Consider the following 16,364-nt stretch of genomic DNA (forward strand, 5'->3'; position numbering starts at 1 on the left):
AATATCATCTGATGAACAACTTTTTTTTCATTCCCTGTATAGCTGTAGCATGATCATAGGATAGGTTCCAGAATACATATCTAATAATGACAGAGCATCAAACAAAAGAGATGTCCAAGCTTTCTGTCTCTATTCTGTGTTGTGGCTCCGTTCATAAACTTTTTTTTTTTTTTTTAAATCTTTCGAGAAGTTCGTAAGGAAAAAACAAACATCCAGGACCACTGCAAGCAGTGAGCAAAAAGGAACTCAGGAGTCAAAACATGGCAGCTCATTTCATTGTCTACTGACCTGGTAGTGTAATGAACAAAAAAACAAACCGCTCTAAACACCAGATTCAACAAATTACTAAAAATATTCACAGATTTTGCTGCTCAAACGAGGGCAAAGCAATTGTATGTTTCTTACATTACCCTGAATTGCTTTTAGTTTGAAAAAAAATAAATAAATACTGCACAGCGTGATTAGCCCAGCTCAGATATAAGGAAGATTTGTCTTATTGACCTTATATTAAGTCTTATTAAAATAAATCTGAAAAGTCAATTACTACTATCCAAATTAGTTCTTTGAAACTGTTAGTATATTATTAAGAGATTTCTCTACCCAAGAACCGAATGATTCAATACTCACTATTTTAAATTTTTAGCAATTAACCTGCCACTTCTGAGAGTCAGATTAAATATTACTATAAATGGAAGTCTTACCTTTTATTTTTGCCTATTTGCCCTTATAGTAAGGATATTCTTTTACAGTTTATCTTTCATTTCTTAAGATTACTAAACTGTTAGTATAAGAACATGGATAGCAATGACATCATGCAATTAGACTTACAAGCATGCTTTTAGGTTTAAGACAAAACAGAGGAAAAAAACCACGTACACAACATCCACAGGCCACACACACCAAAAGCACATCTCTAATCTGGGCCTTTGCCGCTTGACTGAATTGCACACAGGGGAAAATAAAGAGACTCACTTTTCCTTTTTTGGTCATATGTATTTGGAAAGGTCTTGCTGTGAAGCTGTCTTCTTTCAGATAACACTACCAGTGAAACTATTTTAACCAAGGATCTGTTTTTATTCTCAATAATATTAGTGTCTCCATTTTCTCACATACTTGGTACATTTATATAATAAATCAGATAGGAAATTCACTAAGGCAGTCATTCTGAAGGAACATGGAGAACAAATCTTTCAGTGCCCATTTAATTACAAATCTTGGTTTGCTGTATTTTGAAATATCACTGAAAGGAATATTTTATTTTCACAAGAGAGAAAAATCATAGCTGCAATAGCATGAAAACATCATTACATAATGGACACCTTTCTGTCAACATATATGTACTGTGCTTGGTACAATCTATCCTTGGGTAATTGATACCTGGTTCAATTACATGGGCATATTCAATCTAAACAGAGAGGCGGCTTACCAAAGGAAAATGACCAAAAAAGGGATGAGAAAAAGATCTGCACCATCATTGCCCAAATATCCAAGCAATCGCATTGAGAATAAAATCTATGGTTGTGGCGGTTCTATTTTAAATTAAGTTTTCTCTGTGTCTTGGTGTAGACTACAGATTCAAAGAAGCCAAGTAGCGCCCTACACCAGCAACAGAGAATGCGCATATACTTGTACTGACCGGCTCAGAGTCATAGTAATAATCATCCCAGCTCTGTCTGAGGGGTTTCTTTGTCATCTGAAAGCAAGGCAGATCAGGTTAAGTAGCATTCAAATCAAACATAACTCTCTCCCCCAAGTCTTTGAGACAGGACAGCAATGCAATGACATTACTTGCAAAGTCGGAATTCGTTTTGCAAAGAGCAATGAAATTTAAAAATGTAAGGCAGAATTTAGGCTTTAGGCATTATTTACCACATTGGTCAATATTCTGATCTCTACTTGTAGCAAATTAAAACTATGTAGAATGATAATTCTGCCTAGCACAAGACTAAAATATTTCTAAGACTGATTTATCTGGGACTATTAGACTTAAGCCATGAGTTGACCTGGTGATAGTGATCTGCACAGAGGTGCTGGAGAACAAGGTCTAGTTTCTACTCTCAGCACCTTCTCTGGCGCACGACATAGATTGATAAACAGTGACTCATAGGCCCATTTAAGGAACAGCAGCACGGGGCTCCTAAGGAAGTGTCATTTAGTCCTTCTCAGCCAAAAAGACAGAGAAGGGGTTAAAAAATAGTATAGTTAGAGTGGACAACAAGTAAGGAGTCTGAAGGCTAACAGAAAGCAGCCCCACTGGGAAAATGTTATGGCACAACTGTTTATATCATAGTAATTAAAGTAATTAAGGATCCAGTGCTTCATGGTGTTGACTTCAGTAGAAGAGGGGGCCGTTAGCATTTCGACTGTAAATCTATTTGACTGATAGGTCAAATCTGACCAAAGCAGAGAGGCTTTTTTATTACAAATTATTTTAGCTTTTTTCTTGCACTGAAGGTTCTCTCACACAGCACATCCTTTTTACAAAAAAGGAGGGGATGAACAACAGATGCTTTAATTTTCACTCTCCATATAAAATACAATTTTGTTTTATATACCTAAACATGGCCCAGATGAAAATGGAAAGAAAAACATTTTATTTTGTTCCCTATTTTTTTCTTTTTTTTCAGGTGAACAACAACTGATATGTTTTTATGTCTTCCTATGCCTCTCTAATGTCCTATTTTAGGTATTTTTACGGCACCTGTAACAAATCCGTTTAATTAGTATGAGACTATTCAAAAGTGATTTAATATTTTTGTGTTTTCATCTCCTCTTCTGCCTTCTCTTTTATTTTCTGCGCTCGATGTAGGCCATGAGAATATGTTGTTACTGCACTAATGGAAGGCACCGACATGAAACAACACACTTAATACTTCCGAAGAAGCCAATTTGTGTAGGTCCACATGGATAAAATGCTGGCTCTCTCCAACTACTCAGCCTGGATACAACACAGTTATCAAGCCAAAAACTTCAGACTTATAATCCTCAACTAAACACAGAATCTGCTTTGAGGATCCACTGAGGGACACTTAGGCTATGTCTAGACTGCAGGCTTCTTTCGAAAGAGGCTCTTTCGAAAGCATCTTTCGAAAGAGCCTCTTTCAAAAGATCGCGTCTAGACTGCAGGCGGATCTTTCGAAAGAGAAATCCGCTTTTTCGAAAGAGCTCCCAGCGAGTCTGGATGCTCTCTTTCGAAGACGGCCTCTTTACATTGAAGAACGCCTTCTTTTGAAAGAGGAACTTTCGAAAGAAGGCGTTCTTCCTCGTGAAACGAGGTTTACCGCCATCGAAAGAAAAGCCGCGTTCTTTCGCAATAATTTCGAAAGAACGTGGCTTGAGTCTGGACGCAGGGGAAGTTTTTTCGGGAAAAGGCTACTTTTCCCGAAAAAAACCCTGAGTCTGGACACGGCCTCAGAAATTCTGTGCACCTCCTACCATCTTCAGTGGACCATGATTTACATTAAAATTGATGTTTTAATCTTAAACATGTCAGCCACCTCCCTAACTAGTACATCACGCTGCTTAGTTCTTATTTTATTTATTTAAAAGGCTGTTTAAATTACAGTTTTACAACTGAAAAAATAAAGGAAATGTAATAAAAATCTTGGTTTTAAAAAGCAAAATTAAGGTTATGAGACAAACGAACAAATCTTGGCCTCGCCATGCTTCCGACTTACAGAACAGATGTTACATAAAGAACATACTCTGTTCTCAGATGTCTCAAATACTTAGTGTTTAAGAGCAAAAGCATTAAACTATTAGTTCACTAGTGTGAAATTCATAATGTTAATGTAAACGTGGGTGGTAATCATTATTATTACATTGGATTCTTGCTTTAACATACAGCTTTAAAAGTCTTTAAAAGTTCCCATTTTCTGAAGAATTTAGCCCGCTTAAGGTGTCATCCTTTCGCAATTATAAGAAAAATGAACAAGTTATTTGCAATACACTATGTTTACACAATTGAAGCTTTGACTTGTAATCCAAGAATGGCAAATTATTTACTGCTAGCCTATAAAACACATTTTTCTTTCAAATATACACTAAACCATTTGCAAATCTGTCATTTCAAAGTAAAACATGTATTTAATTTTTTTTTAATCACCTATAATGTAATTAGGGATCCTTTATGTTTTGAGTTTTAGGATAATTAACCAGGGACAAGGAAGGGTTCCACATGTCCAAATCCAATTGATATTTATGGGAGCCAAGACCTTTTCCCTCTTAGCATGCATTCGTGGCAGGAGAACCCTACCCAATCCAAAGGATCTTTACAGGGCTGTGCATTGACCTTATCCTGAGATGGCTCCAACTGCTTCCTCTCCACACCTGCTGTAAAGGAGGACAGTTTGCTGGACAAAGACCCGCTCCCATAAATGTTGCATACATTTTCTGTGATGCAAACCGACTAGTCCCACAGAGGTATCTCACTGGCTTGTGGTTGACGGTTTCTACCTTTTCTTCACATTAGGCTTGTTATATTGTTAAAGAATAAAAGTCATGCTACCAGACAGCCAATCCCTAAAGCTACAGAATTATGACAATATCATGCAAGCTGTTATATTCAACAAGCCCACTGCTAACAAGTGGCTACATCTCTAGCTAAACAGACCCAGATTGAAGACAAATATTAATTATTAACATTCATACAAATGGAAGGTAAGTGATTAATGTATTTCCCTCAGGAGAGCATAATCAGTAAACGGCTTATATTTTTATTCTTTTGTACTCCACTTCAGGATGGAAACAAACAGCATCAAAGTCATTGCCCCGCTCAAACAGCTGACGTGCCAACACGGATGAATTTCTCATCATGAAATCCTGAACAAAAAGACCACGGCCAAGACATTTCACCATTCATCTTATTTCCTTTATTAGCAACAGGTAAAATCAACAGAGAAGAAGTCTGTCACTGGGAAAGAGTGTTCCACCATTCTAGAGATTAACCCATTCTATACAGCCCCTGTTTAAACATGCTGTCACAACCCCAACACTGCCTGTTCATTCCCACCTGATTGAGGTAATGATACTCCTCGGGCTGTTTAAGATGGAATGCCGATCTTTCTTCCTCACTTGCGCCTGCCAGAAGGTAATAAAATACATGGTAGTTCCTGGTAACAAACAAAAATTATGTTAAACTTGAAAATGAATATCAGAGCTGCACACGTTCTTCTGTGTTTACTAGGAACCTGATTTTCAAAGTTGTGGGCCTGCAGCTGAGCATACAAATTGAGACTGGGACTTTCCAAGACCTGAATGGTATTAACTTTCATTGGCTTCGTGCCCCCCTTCAGGGTTTGGGGCTGCTGCAGGCTCCCAGCACCCACCGGAGCAGCCCCTGCCTGTGAGGTGTCCGGGCCGGTTGCGGACAAGGGCTGCTGGCGGGAGGGAGAGGGGGCAGGGAATTAAATCTGCCAGGGCGGAGGAAGCATGTGGGCTGGGAAGTGGGGCCAGAAAATGCATGCGGGGAGAAAAATGTGGAGACACCCCCTGGAGCCCTGCCAGAGGGGGGTTCCCACTGGCCCTATGGTACACTGAATTTGAGACCCCTGCTGTAGTGAGTATCTACATACTGCAGCACTACAGCAGGGCAACTGTGCCACTACTGAATGTCAAGTGTAGATAAGCCTTTAACTTAAACTGAATTAAGGCCATTTTAACTCTGAAAAAGTGTATTCACACAAGGGTTTAACGCAGTTTAACATTCACTTTCCTGAATGTTACCATGTAGATAAGCTACAGGTCGACTGTCTGTAACTTGATTAGCAATACATACTTAGAATGGTGAAACTGATATCCTACAGTCCAGGTAAAATAGGGTATTAAAACCGTCTATCATGCACCCAATAATATGTCATTAACAATATAAGGATATACATATGAAAGAAACAGGCTCCTACCGTTCATTGTGTTCCTGATAGACTAGCCTGGATTTCTCCAGTAAATACTTTTCAACATAAGCTCTGGAACAAAAATAAATAAATAGTCATTCAGCTCATGTTCGACTTATATACAAGAAAAATTGCTGAAATGTTTTACTGTACAGAAAAGATGCATTTTGTTTCATTCTTCTTCATTTAGTTATATACATTTCTTCCTTGCAGAACAAGCCCGAAATTATGTTTGACTTTTGAGGGTTTTAGTTTGATATGAAGCCAGGGCTAACACCTATATGATCTCTGAAGAGTTTGCAGGCAACCTAAATGGAAACCTTGACAGAAACTAAAGAATCTAAGATTCCTATTAATCCAAAATTCAGCAAGGTAAAACTGACTGCTTAACCCTCTACATTCCAAATACATATCAGAGCCCATTTGGTCCTGATCACATAATGAAGTGATCTGTAGAGCCCTGCAAATCCGCAGACATCTGCTTTATGGTCATGGGTATCCGCATCTGTGCATATGGATGCAGATATCCACAGCATTTTGTGGAATGAGCTGCAGATGCAGATACAAATTCTGTACCCATGCAGGGCTCTAGTGATTTGCCCATGGAGATTTCATTGCAATTTCAGGCCTCCATTTTAATACCCTCCTATATTATGGTAGATTATACATTCAAGCAATTTTAGTGTTAAGCATCTTGATACTAAGCTTCTCACATTTATAAGCTCTTCATGTTTTGGCGATTAAACATGTACATTTCTTTAACCTAATATTAGACAGTGGTTTTCAGAACTCTGCAAGTTGTTTGCACATTTAATGTGCACATTCAAATGCAATTAAAAACATCAGAAATTGTAATCTCGGAAGCAGGGCTATCCTACTGTGGCTAACACAAGAGGTGTCCATTTTTGGATGCGTCTTAGGCACGACCATAACAACACGGCTGATAAATAGCATGTACAGGACAGACAAATTTTGCACAAGTTCTGAAAATTTGAATCCAAACATCTGTTAGATCTATTCTTTTAAATTTACCCACAGTTAGGAAAGTAAATAATGTATATTTGTGAGGTTCGTGGAAAAACAATACATCATACTACAACAGAGGCAGCTAATTATTTTTAAATGCTATTACTGTGCTTTGGGTGGCACGCAAGGAGCTTACAACTCTAAGTGTAGACACCTAGTACATTAGATGGTCAGAGACAGGGAAGTGCAATTTCTAAAGGAAGCCAAGAGGCTCCTTCATTTTCTTCAAGAGGCGTGGGCCCTACCTGTATTCCACACATGGGCCACATCTACACAGCACGCACCTGAGTCTGGGAGTTTTCGCAGGCAGTGCCCATTGGCCTGCACACGTGCCATAGCCTCCTCGTGTTCTGAACTGAGGACAAACTGTGGTGCCTCTCTCCCATTTCCCATTCTCACCTCAGTTCTAACAATTCCCCGCATAGCGGGCAGAGGATGGGCAGTGGAAAACAGACAAGGAACACACACCTCGAAGAACCTTCAGGAACAGGTAAGTAACCTCAATTTCTTCTTTGAGCAATACGCCCTATATGTACTGTGCATGTGGGAGATTAGAAAGGGAAGGCAGAAGGCCGATCGGAACACTGTTGCCCACTGGACGTCTTCATAGGAACTGCCTGTCAGAAGACAACAGTTGAGGTAAGAGAAGACTGAAATTCTTCTCTTTGCATCAGAGCTGCCACAGCTGAAGAAACTTTTGTCAAGACCCTGGGGAGGGCTCTGACTTGGTAATGCTCGTCCCTGAAGAGAAACTGGAGGAACCTGCCATGGGCTGGGTGGCTGTCTATTTGAAAACAGGCTTCTTGGGCTGAGAGCCAGGACCTCCATGGCTCCCCTAACAAAGGAGTTACTGGGGCTAAGGATATGTGGAATTTTTGTTTCTGAATGAACCTGTCCAGTGGTCTCAGATCAAGACTTGGCCTCCATCCCCCATTCTGCTCAGGGATCAAGTAGTAAGAGGAATAAATCCCTTCCTTTAATGCTGAAGTGGAGCCCTTTCTGTGGCTCTCCTGCGGCAAAGGGAGTTTACTCGTCTTAGAATCTCCTCATAAGAATGGTCCCTGAGAAGCAACCTGGCAAGCAGTTTGTGGGTATGAGGTACCAGAAACTTAAACAACCTGCATGGCTATCTGATCACGCCCATTCATCTGTAGTTAGCGCCCTCCAACTTTTGGCTAACTGGGTAAGGCAACTTTTGAATATCAAAGGACAAAAATGAATTAGCATGAAAGGAATACAGATCTCAACAGTCCCATTGAAAGAACTCGCTACTTGGGGTTTGGAGTATTGATGTAACAGAGGCTAGGGTACTGGCTCCAACCATTGCTTTAGCATGGTGGCTCTTGAGGACATTGGTGGTTAAATGGCTGAGGAGTGGTCTTTCCCTATACCTCTGATTCCAGTATTTTGACTTAGCGAAAGGGGTATAAGTGGTCAGAAAGCCAATATTGTTCTTGAGTCTGAGGGATTGAAGAGATTCATCCATCTTCTCAAAGAATAGGCTGACAGTTTCACTACAGATCTTGGATGGTTCTCTGTGCCTCTCTAGGGGAACCTGAGGATAACAAGGAGTCTCTCTTCATAACAATGAAAACACCATCCCCGCTAAGCACAGTAACTGCCACGTCCACTGCAGCTTGGCAAGAAGCTTTTGGCCACTAATCTGCCCCCATCCTTTAAGGCCTGGAAGTAGGCCCTATCTCCTGCAGAGAGCTTATCCTTAAATTCCAAAAATCTTATTAGACCAACGCCGCTGCATAATCTGAAATCCTGAATTGAAGGGAGGGAGAAAAGTCTTCTCTTCCATCAAAAAGGTGGAGTTCCTGGTGTCCTTTATCCGAGGAAGTGGTCTTTCGTTGGTGGTGTTTGGACAACTCTGCAACCACCTTCAACCCAAGAGTTTGACGGTGGGTGAGAGAACCCTTCCCACCCCCGATGGAACCAAAGCAGCAATTCTCAGTCCTCAGGATGGGATGGGCACTCAAGGAGGAGTGTGTCATATTGATTTTGCTGGGTCCATGATGACCTCAATGATGAGGAGGGCCACTCTTCTGGGACTGGGAGGATCCAGAATGTCTAGTAAACCTGTGCTGAGGCTCCTGGACTTCCTCAAGCTGAATCTGAAGCCACCTGTGCACAAGCTCTTAATATTGTTTCAAGTCACTTGATGATGGAGATGGAGAAGATGGACTAACTGCCTCAACCAGTGAAGACAACAAGCTTGCCCCTGGGACTGTCAGAACAATTTCAGCTTCACATAACCCAATGAGGCCAGCCGTAAGTGTCTAGTGATGGCAAACAGGACTCCTGAACTGATTCTAAGTGTCTAGCGTAGGGTTCTCAGTCCCCAATACTGCCAGGAGGATGGATCAACAGGCAGAGCAGCACCACAAGGCTTAGAGTGCCAGCTGTCTCCTGAGCAACTGCATCTGCTGGGAGCTCAAACCCCATGCCACCTCCATCCAATACCACAGACACTCCTGAGGGTCTCAGACTAAAAAACCAAGGCAGATAAGCTTATCTCTGGCACAACTGAAGGTCCTGGTGGTTGCACCTCAAGGCTGGTCAGGACAGTCTCTCTCTGGTGTATCCATGTACACGACTAGTGATGGTCCTGAAATGTGGAGAATGTGGCTAAGAGCACAGATGACCCCAGGAGGAGGCAGCTCTCTGATCACCCCGGGGTACCAGTAGAATCCATTGGCAAAGCTGTTGGAACCCTAAGGTTTCCTGGTCATTGCAGCAATTAGCTTGCTCCATGGGCATGCCCCTACTAGCACTGCATCTGCACTGGAAGGGGATAGGAGCACCAAGAGCAGTTTATCCCAAATCTTCAATATCAGAGCTGTTGTCAGAGCAGTCGGATGCATACCCTGGCATGCCTCCTTCTCCTGCTCAGAACATTTCGGGTATCTAAAAGGGTGTCATAAGGAGGAGGGGGAAAACTTGTTCATCTTGGCCTCTGAGGATAGAACAAGCAGCAATGGGCTTAAACTGCAGCAAGGGAGGTTTAGGTTGGACATTAGGAAAAAGTTCCTAACTGTCAGGGTGGTCAAACACTGGAATAAATTGCCCAGGGAGGTTGTGGAATCCCCATCTCTGGAGATATTTAAGAGCAGGTTAGATAAATGTCTATCAGGGATGGTCTAGACAGTACTGGGTCCTGCCATGGGGGCAGGGGACTGGACTCGATGACCTCTCGAGGTCTCTTCCAGTCCTAGTATTCTATGATTCTATGATTTACTTGGGCCTAAGCACCCAGGTATGTCAACTTCAAGGTGGTCAGGGAGGGATTTGCGCTCTTTGGGGCAGAATTTGGGGAAGATGATTTGTACTTAGGTCTGTGAAAGTGCCCTTTGCTCTTGTGTCAAGTCTCTTCCTCATGCTTAACAAACTTGGCTTCTGTTCCTGAGCTTGAGCTGAGAGAGGCGCTGCCCACTTGGGGAAACTAACGTACCTGGGGCAGTCCCTAGCCCACGCTCAACTGAGATTTCATCACCTTCTCTATTAGATGCTTTCCGAGTCTCAGTGTCTGATACTCATGAGTTGGGCCTGGGGGGAGGGGAGGACAGGAGTACAGTGGCAGATACTACACTTGGTAGAAATACGAGCCTCATCAAATCAAGGAAAGCAGCACTGAGGTCTGTCACTCACTAAAAAGCAATGGCAAGTAATGTTTTTCAACTCCAGGACCCCGGACTTATGTCTCGAGGGGGATGCGGGGGAGGACACACCGCTAACTACATTATCTGCCTGTGTAGACTATACTACAAATACTAAAGCTAAAAACTAACTACATTTAACATCATACAGCAATGATAGTAAAAATAGCTGGGGACACCAAAGATTCCAATTTAGAGCAGGTGATGGCAAGAAGGAATTGAAGAGGTGTTAGCCAACACCCCCTTTTAGCCCTTGGAACACAAGGAAACCCACAGTCCAAGTGTGAGCCAATGGATACGGCTTGCCAAAAATCCTGGACTCAGTACCACGGTGTGCATGTCTCTCTCATAAGTGGAATACACAAAGATTATCACTCGAAGAAATTGCTAGTCTCAAACCTATAATATTAATCCACAGATACCACTATCACACAGCAAAGAGGTGTCATGAAAAGGGGCTGCATAAATTGATGGTGTAGTTAAGGAAGTGGCCTTGTTTCTTTTAGCCGTATTCAAAATAAAAGAGGAAATGTATCCTCTTCCTAACACAGCTACCCTCATTATAATGGAGAAGGATGCAGGGTTTGATTTAAGTAGATACAGGCAGTCCCCGGGTTAGGTACAAGATAGGGACTATAGGTTTTTTCTTAAGTTGAATCTGTATGCAAGTCGGAACTGGCCTCCAGATTCAGCTGCTGCTGAAACTGATCAGTTTCAACAGCGGCTGAATCTGGACGCCAGTTCTGACTTGCATACAGATTCAACTTAAGAACCCCAGGCATCCCCAAGTCAGCTGCTGCTGAAACTGATCAGCGGCTGATTCCAGGAAGCCCCAGGGCAGGGGCTTCCTGTAGTCAGCCACTGGTCAGTTTCAGCAGCGGCTGACTTGGGGACGCCTGGGACAGAGCAGCTGGGGTGCTGCTGGGTTGGTCCAGTAGTGCCACTGCTCCTCGGCGCTACTGGACCAACCCAGCAGCACCCCAGCTGCTCTGCCCCAGGTGTCCTGATTCAGCCGCTGCTGAAACTGATCAGCAGTGGCTGAATCAGGACTCCTGGGGCAGAGCAGCTGGGGTGCTGCCGGGTTGGTCCAGTAGCGCCAAGGAGCGGTGCTGCAGGACCGACCGGCAGCACCCCACCTGCTCTACCACAGGCCCGGGGCTTTGCTCCATGTCTCCCTGGTTCTGGGGGGGGGGGCACTAGCTGTGCCCCCCCCAGCAGACCAGGGACACGGGGAGCAAAGCCGCAGCGGCAGCGGAGTCCCGCGCCTCCCCGGCTTTGCCAGAGCAAAGCCTCAGAGGCGCGGGACCCCTCCGCCTCCCTGGCTTTGCTCCAGGTGTCCCTCGTCTGCTGGAGACGGTCCCCAGCAGACCAGGGGCACCCGGAGCAGCTTTCCTCGCCCCGGAGGTCGAGGTGGCGGGACCGCTGCGCTCTGGGCAGTCCCTCTGCCTGTGAGCTCCGGGGTGAGAAAGCCCCGTTCGTAAGTCCGCGTAACTCGGGGACTGCCTGTATTTCAAAGTAGCAGAGTCTCAACATTACAAGTATGGACTTATTGCTGAACTGCTTGTTTAAAACAAAAATAAAGGTGGTGAGCAAGTTGGGCTTGACATGAAAAATTGCCTTAAAAGGCTGGAAAGCTGATGTTTGACTTTCAGATGTGTTGATTACCCACAACTAGCTCTGAAGTCACTGGGGGAGCTGTGGATTCTCAGCCCCTCTGAAAACCAGGCAATAAAGTGTGACATTATTTTGCTTGGAAACAAAAACAAAACCAACATGGTGATATAGTAGCTAAAGAAAACACATGATAGAACAAACCAGTTTTCTTATGAGCATGAAGAGAAAGAGTATGACTATGTTGTCATCACAGGATTTTAATCACACAATTCTCATGACCTATATCCCTGTGAGGCGTGAGGCATGAGGCTAAAAACGGAGGCACGGTTGAAAACGTACGCTGCATTACCGATAAACATTAATTCATAACAAGCAAACTCTTCATATGTCCCCACACAGGTAGCTGTAAAATAAGAAAGCTGGCCTTTATTGGAGAGAGAGTGTGCGCAGACATCTAACCTTCTAGGCCACATATATGGATATTCTGAGTGTTTACATTCCTGTTGTAAAGGTAAGAATATCAGGCTATGAAATACACCCCATTCTAAACCCCAAACTGCTGCTGATTGCCACTTACCCTCTCACAGTGCCTGTTTCCTGGTAATTCACTTGAATAAACTTGCCAAAGCGACTGGAGTTGTTGTTATGGGCCGTCTTTGCATTTCCAAAAGCCTGTCATCGTAAAGAAAAGATGTTATTATTGTGCTTCAGAAGCTACAGATAGCCTAACTCACATGCACATCACACGCTTGCTTTTGGGACTTGGCTGGCATTGCACAAATAATGCTGAAAACCTGGGAAGGATGGCTGAATGATTTCATAAATACAAGGCTTCTCACTGAACCTCAGGGGGTTGTTTTGATGTCCAACGTAAGAGCTAACATAGGAAGGAGCCGTATGACAGTTTCATACAACCAAACCATCATAGGCCATTATAAACCTCTGCTGTGAGAAAAATCAATGCTCAGCTAGTGTGAAATGGATTACTTCCCTAATGGAGTAGAGGCCTGTCCCAAAAGTATTGGCTGAGATAATTTAGAAGGTCTTACAAGCATATTTGCATCATTGCTTCTTAAAATATTATTTGAACAAATAAGAATTCAATTTCTGGATAGATTTTTACTCCAACAGTTCATTAGCAATAGTCTATACTAATCTATTGCTATCTAGATTTTAAAAATTAAACTGCATTATGCTTCCATTTTCCATCTTCGGCTGTAAAATGCTTGACACGACAGGACTGCACCTATATCAAGTGCATCTCTCCCACCTACTTTCATTAAAAACCGGTATTTACTGAAATATTAATTTACTGATACATACTGATGAGAGTAGTTCTGCTTCAGTAAAGACTCCCTAGCCAGTATGATCAGAAAACAAAGCTGTTTCTAACCAGTGCAGCTGTTCATGAGTTATTAGGCCACTGGGAACAGCAGAGTTGGCCTCCTGACTCTAGTAATGCAGGATTATCCTGACAAGCAGAGCCTGAGTTAAACCATCGCTGTTCAAAGCTAGAGGCAGTGTGATGAGTCTCAGTAAAATAGAATTGAATACTTCAGACTGCGTGTGCTAGCTCAAAATCACATCCTGCAACAAAACAATCCTCTTTAAGCCTACAGTAATGTTTTTGCATATATTTTGGTTCTAATCAAATCACTGAAGCAGGGAACACAAATGCCCATTATCACACAGAGAATTAAATCCAGTGAATCCACTATGAAACATATTTACTAATGTCTTAATGGCTGGCTGATTTTTTTTCAAATGTGAACATGTGGAATCTGTTAAAATTCAATGTAATCCATGTTAGTTTCTACGGGTCACTAAAAAAAAGTTTTACAATTCCAGAAAACCATCAATTTTATAGGCAATCTGGTAAATATTGGTGTACTCTGAGTGTTTCAGAGATTCACAGACCCACAGCCAGACGGGAACACTATGATCATGCCCTGTGTCTCACCCCCTGTGTAATACAGCCCATAGAATTTCTCCAAAATAATTCCTACAGTAGATGTTTTGGAAAAACATCCAATCGTGTGCATGGGTGTTATCACGGTCGTCTCCCTACTTCTGCACACAAGGTCATCTCAGATTGCTACAAACAATCCCACTACTCAATACCCAAAAATGGTATATCTGCTCTAGACACAATATTTTGTACATAAGGTCCCTTTACAATTATCAAATGAACATTCCAAATTCATTTTTGCCTCGAATACGAAGACTGTACATATTTATTCCCTTTACTACTAAATTCTGAAGCAACCAGTCTGAGAATACACAGAAGCTAATGTTACCTCCGTGTCTTGAAACACCAAACTAGCGATTTAGTTCTTACGTCTCTTGATAAAGTAAGCTTTCATTTTCAAGGATTGCTCTTTTGGTTCAGAGCTGATCACTTCAACACAATCCTCTACCAAGGTTTAAGATTGAAACTAGTAAGAAAAATGCGTGAGATGAATAGCTCTCAGGGCAGGTTTTTAAAAGTTGCCTCAATGGCAAGATGACTCCGTATTCCCTAACTTCCATTATCTTACGTGCTGTGCTGTAGTAAAAACTATGTTGTATCCAGCCTCCCTTGAGGTTCTAAATAAAACCAAGGGATTTTTTTTAGGTTAGAATTTGGGACAAGAGAATTCTCACTTGAAATAAAAAAAACTCTAATTTGAAATTGTATAGTTGGAAGAATCCAAAGGAAAAGCAGAATGTTAAGCAGCATGCTAAACAAATACCACTACCCAAATGATGAGTGAAGCTATGATGCTTTGGACAAGGACTGTCAGAGAGAGGAGGGAGAGAAATGCATGTCTTATGTTATGAGCACCAGTCAGTTACATAACAAAACACTCTACACTTCTCTTTGCAGCAGTTATGAATCTACTAACGAACAGCTTTTCTTGTCTTTCTAAGAACATGCGGAGAAGTGTTTGCTTGACGTAGTACCAACCACAACAAAGAGACAGCAACATGGTCTAGAGTGGACTGGGAATCCAGAAATCTGGATTCTATTTTTGACACCATCCATGTCCTTTAATGTGACCTTGGACAAATCACTTCACCCTTCTAGTCCTATCTCCCCACCTCCCTTTTGTCTTGTCTACTCCCACTCTAAACTCTTTAGGGCAGGGGGGACTGACTGACTCCCCCTAAGTTTTGGTACAGTCTATAGGTCAACAGAGTTCAAAATCTAATTACAAACATGCTAGTCACCACTTCACAGCCAAGCTAAGGTTTGCGACAGTGGGTCCAGCAGCCCAGCCTGGGTGGCAGTAGCGGGGGCTGGAGGCAGGCTAGGGCAGAAATGGGGCCAGCAGCACTGAGGGGCAATGGGCTGGGGAGTGGCAGGGGACCTTCCCCGGGCTGACAAATCCCCTCATTCTGTACTGGTCAGGTCCTGAGGGTGCTGGACCGGGGGGGTCCAACCTCCACCAATTTAAGGAGCAGCATGTGTTTATATTCCATGTCAGTCAGCACACTGCCCCAGGTGTCCTCTGAATAAAACCAATAAACTTAGAACAATAATTCTGTGTTTGGAACATGGTTTGTACTTAATTATTTATTATTATTAATTTAGTTTTATGAACCTTTTCTGGAACACGGCTGAAATTAAAGATCACCAAACCCAGATGCTAAGTGACTGAAGGAAGCTTTATTTAAAGCAAATTGGTGTTATTCGCTTAAAGCAGTTTGCATCAGCAAGCAACATTGTACAACAGACAGCCATATGGTCATGCAGTTGTACCCCCATCAGCCTTTCATGTTTCTTTAAAAAAAATAAACCATATATCGATCCTATTAAGGATTTACGAGCGTTGGTTTTCTAGTTCTCTGGGAAGTACAGTATTTAAATGATCAGATCATTTTTAGAGTGAAAATAAAGTCTATTACAATTGTTATTTAGGAAGGCTTCTAGGCAGCAGTAAACCAGGGTATCGACTCAAGGAAAATACAACTACAGGAGATGCTCCCCAATCAGATAGCGGTTGTGCTGGAACTATTTTTAGGGTGGAGGTGCTAAGCTGGGCCTCATCCCACACTTGTTTGTGCCCATCAGTACCCCAGGTTGGGGTCAGACCTAGGGTTGCAAACTCTCCTGGACTGGACACCATTACTGCAAATGGCATCCAGTCTGGGAGAGATGGCAACCTAGCTCCAGAAGAAGCGGCTGTGG

General features: G+C 42.6%; 1 protein-coding gene across 12 annotated transcripts in view; it reads right to left on the bottom strand.

Moving 5' to 3' along the window:
• Window positions 1-16,364, bottom strand: part of MYO9A (myosin IXA) — a 307,802-nt gene that overhangs the window by 167,309 nt on the left and 124,129 nt on the right. For 11 of the 12 annotated variants that reach the window (XM_075897522.1, XM_075897517.1, XM_075897519.1 and 8 more), the window contains 4 exons: window positions 12,771-12,865; window positions 5,901-5,963; window positions 5,012-5,111; window positions 1,637-1,693 (listed from right to left, as the gene is read on the bottom strand). In XM_075897522.1, the coding sequence (XP_075753637.1) occupies window positions 1,637-1,693; window positions 5,012-5,111; window positions 5,901-5,963; window positions 12,771-12,865 (315 nt within the window). The remainder of the gene's footprint in view (window positions 1-1,636; window positions 1,694-5,011; window positions 5,112-5,900; window positions 5,964-12,770; window positions 12,866-16,364) is intronic. The other variant, XM_075897523.1, reaches the window with a different exon arrangement.

Source organism: Pelodiscus sinensis, chromosome 14 (assembly GCF_049634645.1).
Source record: "Pelodiscus sinensis isolate JC-2024 chromosome 14, ASM4963464v1, whole genome shotgun sequence".
NCBI lineage: Eukaryota > Metazoa > Chordata > Testudines > Trionychidae > Pelodiscus > Pelodiscus sinensis.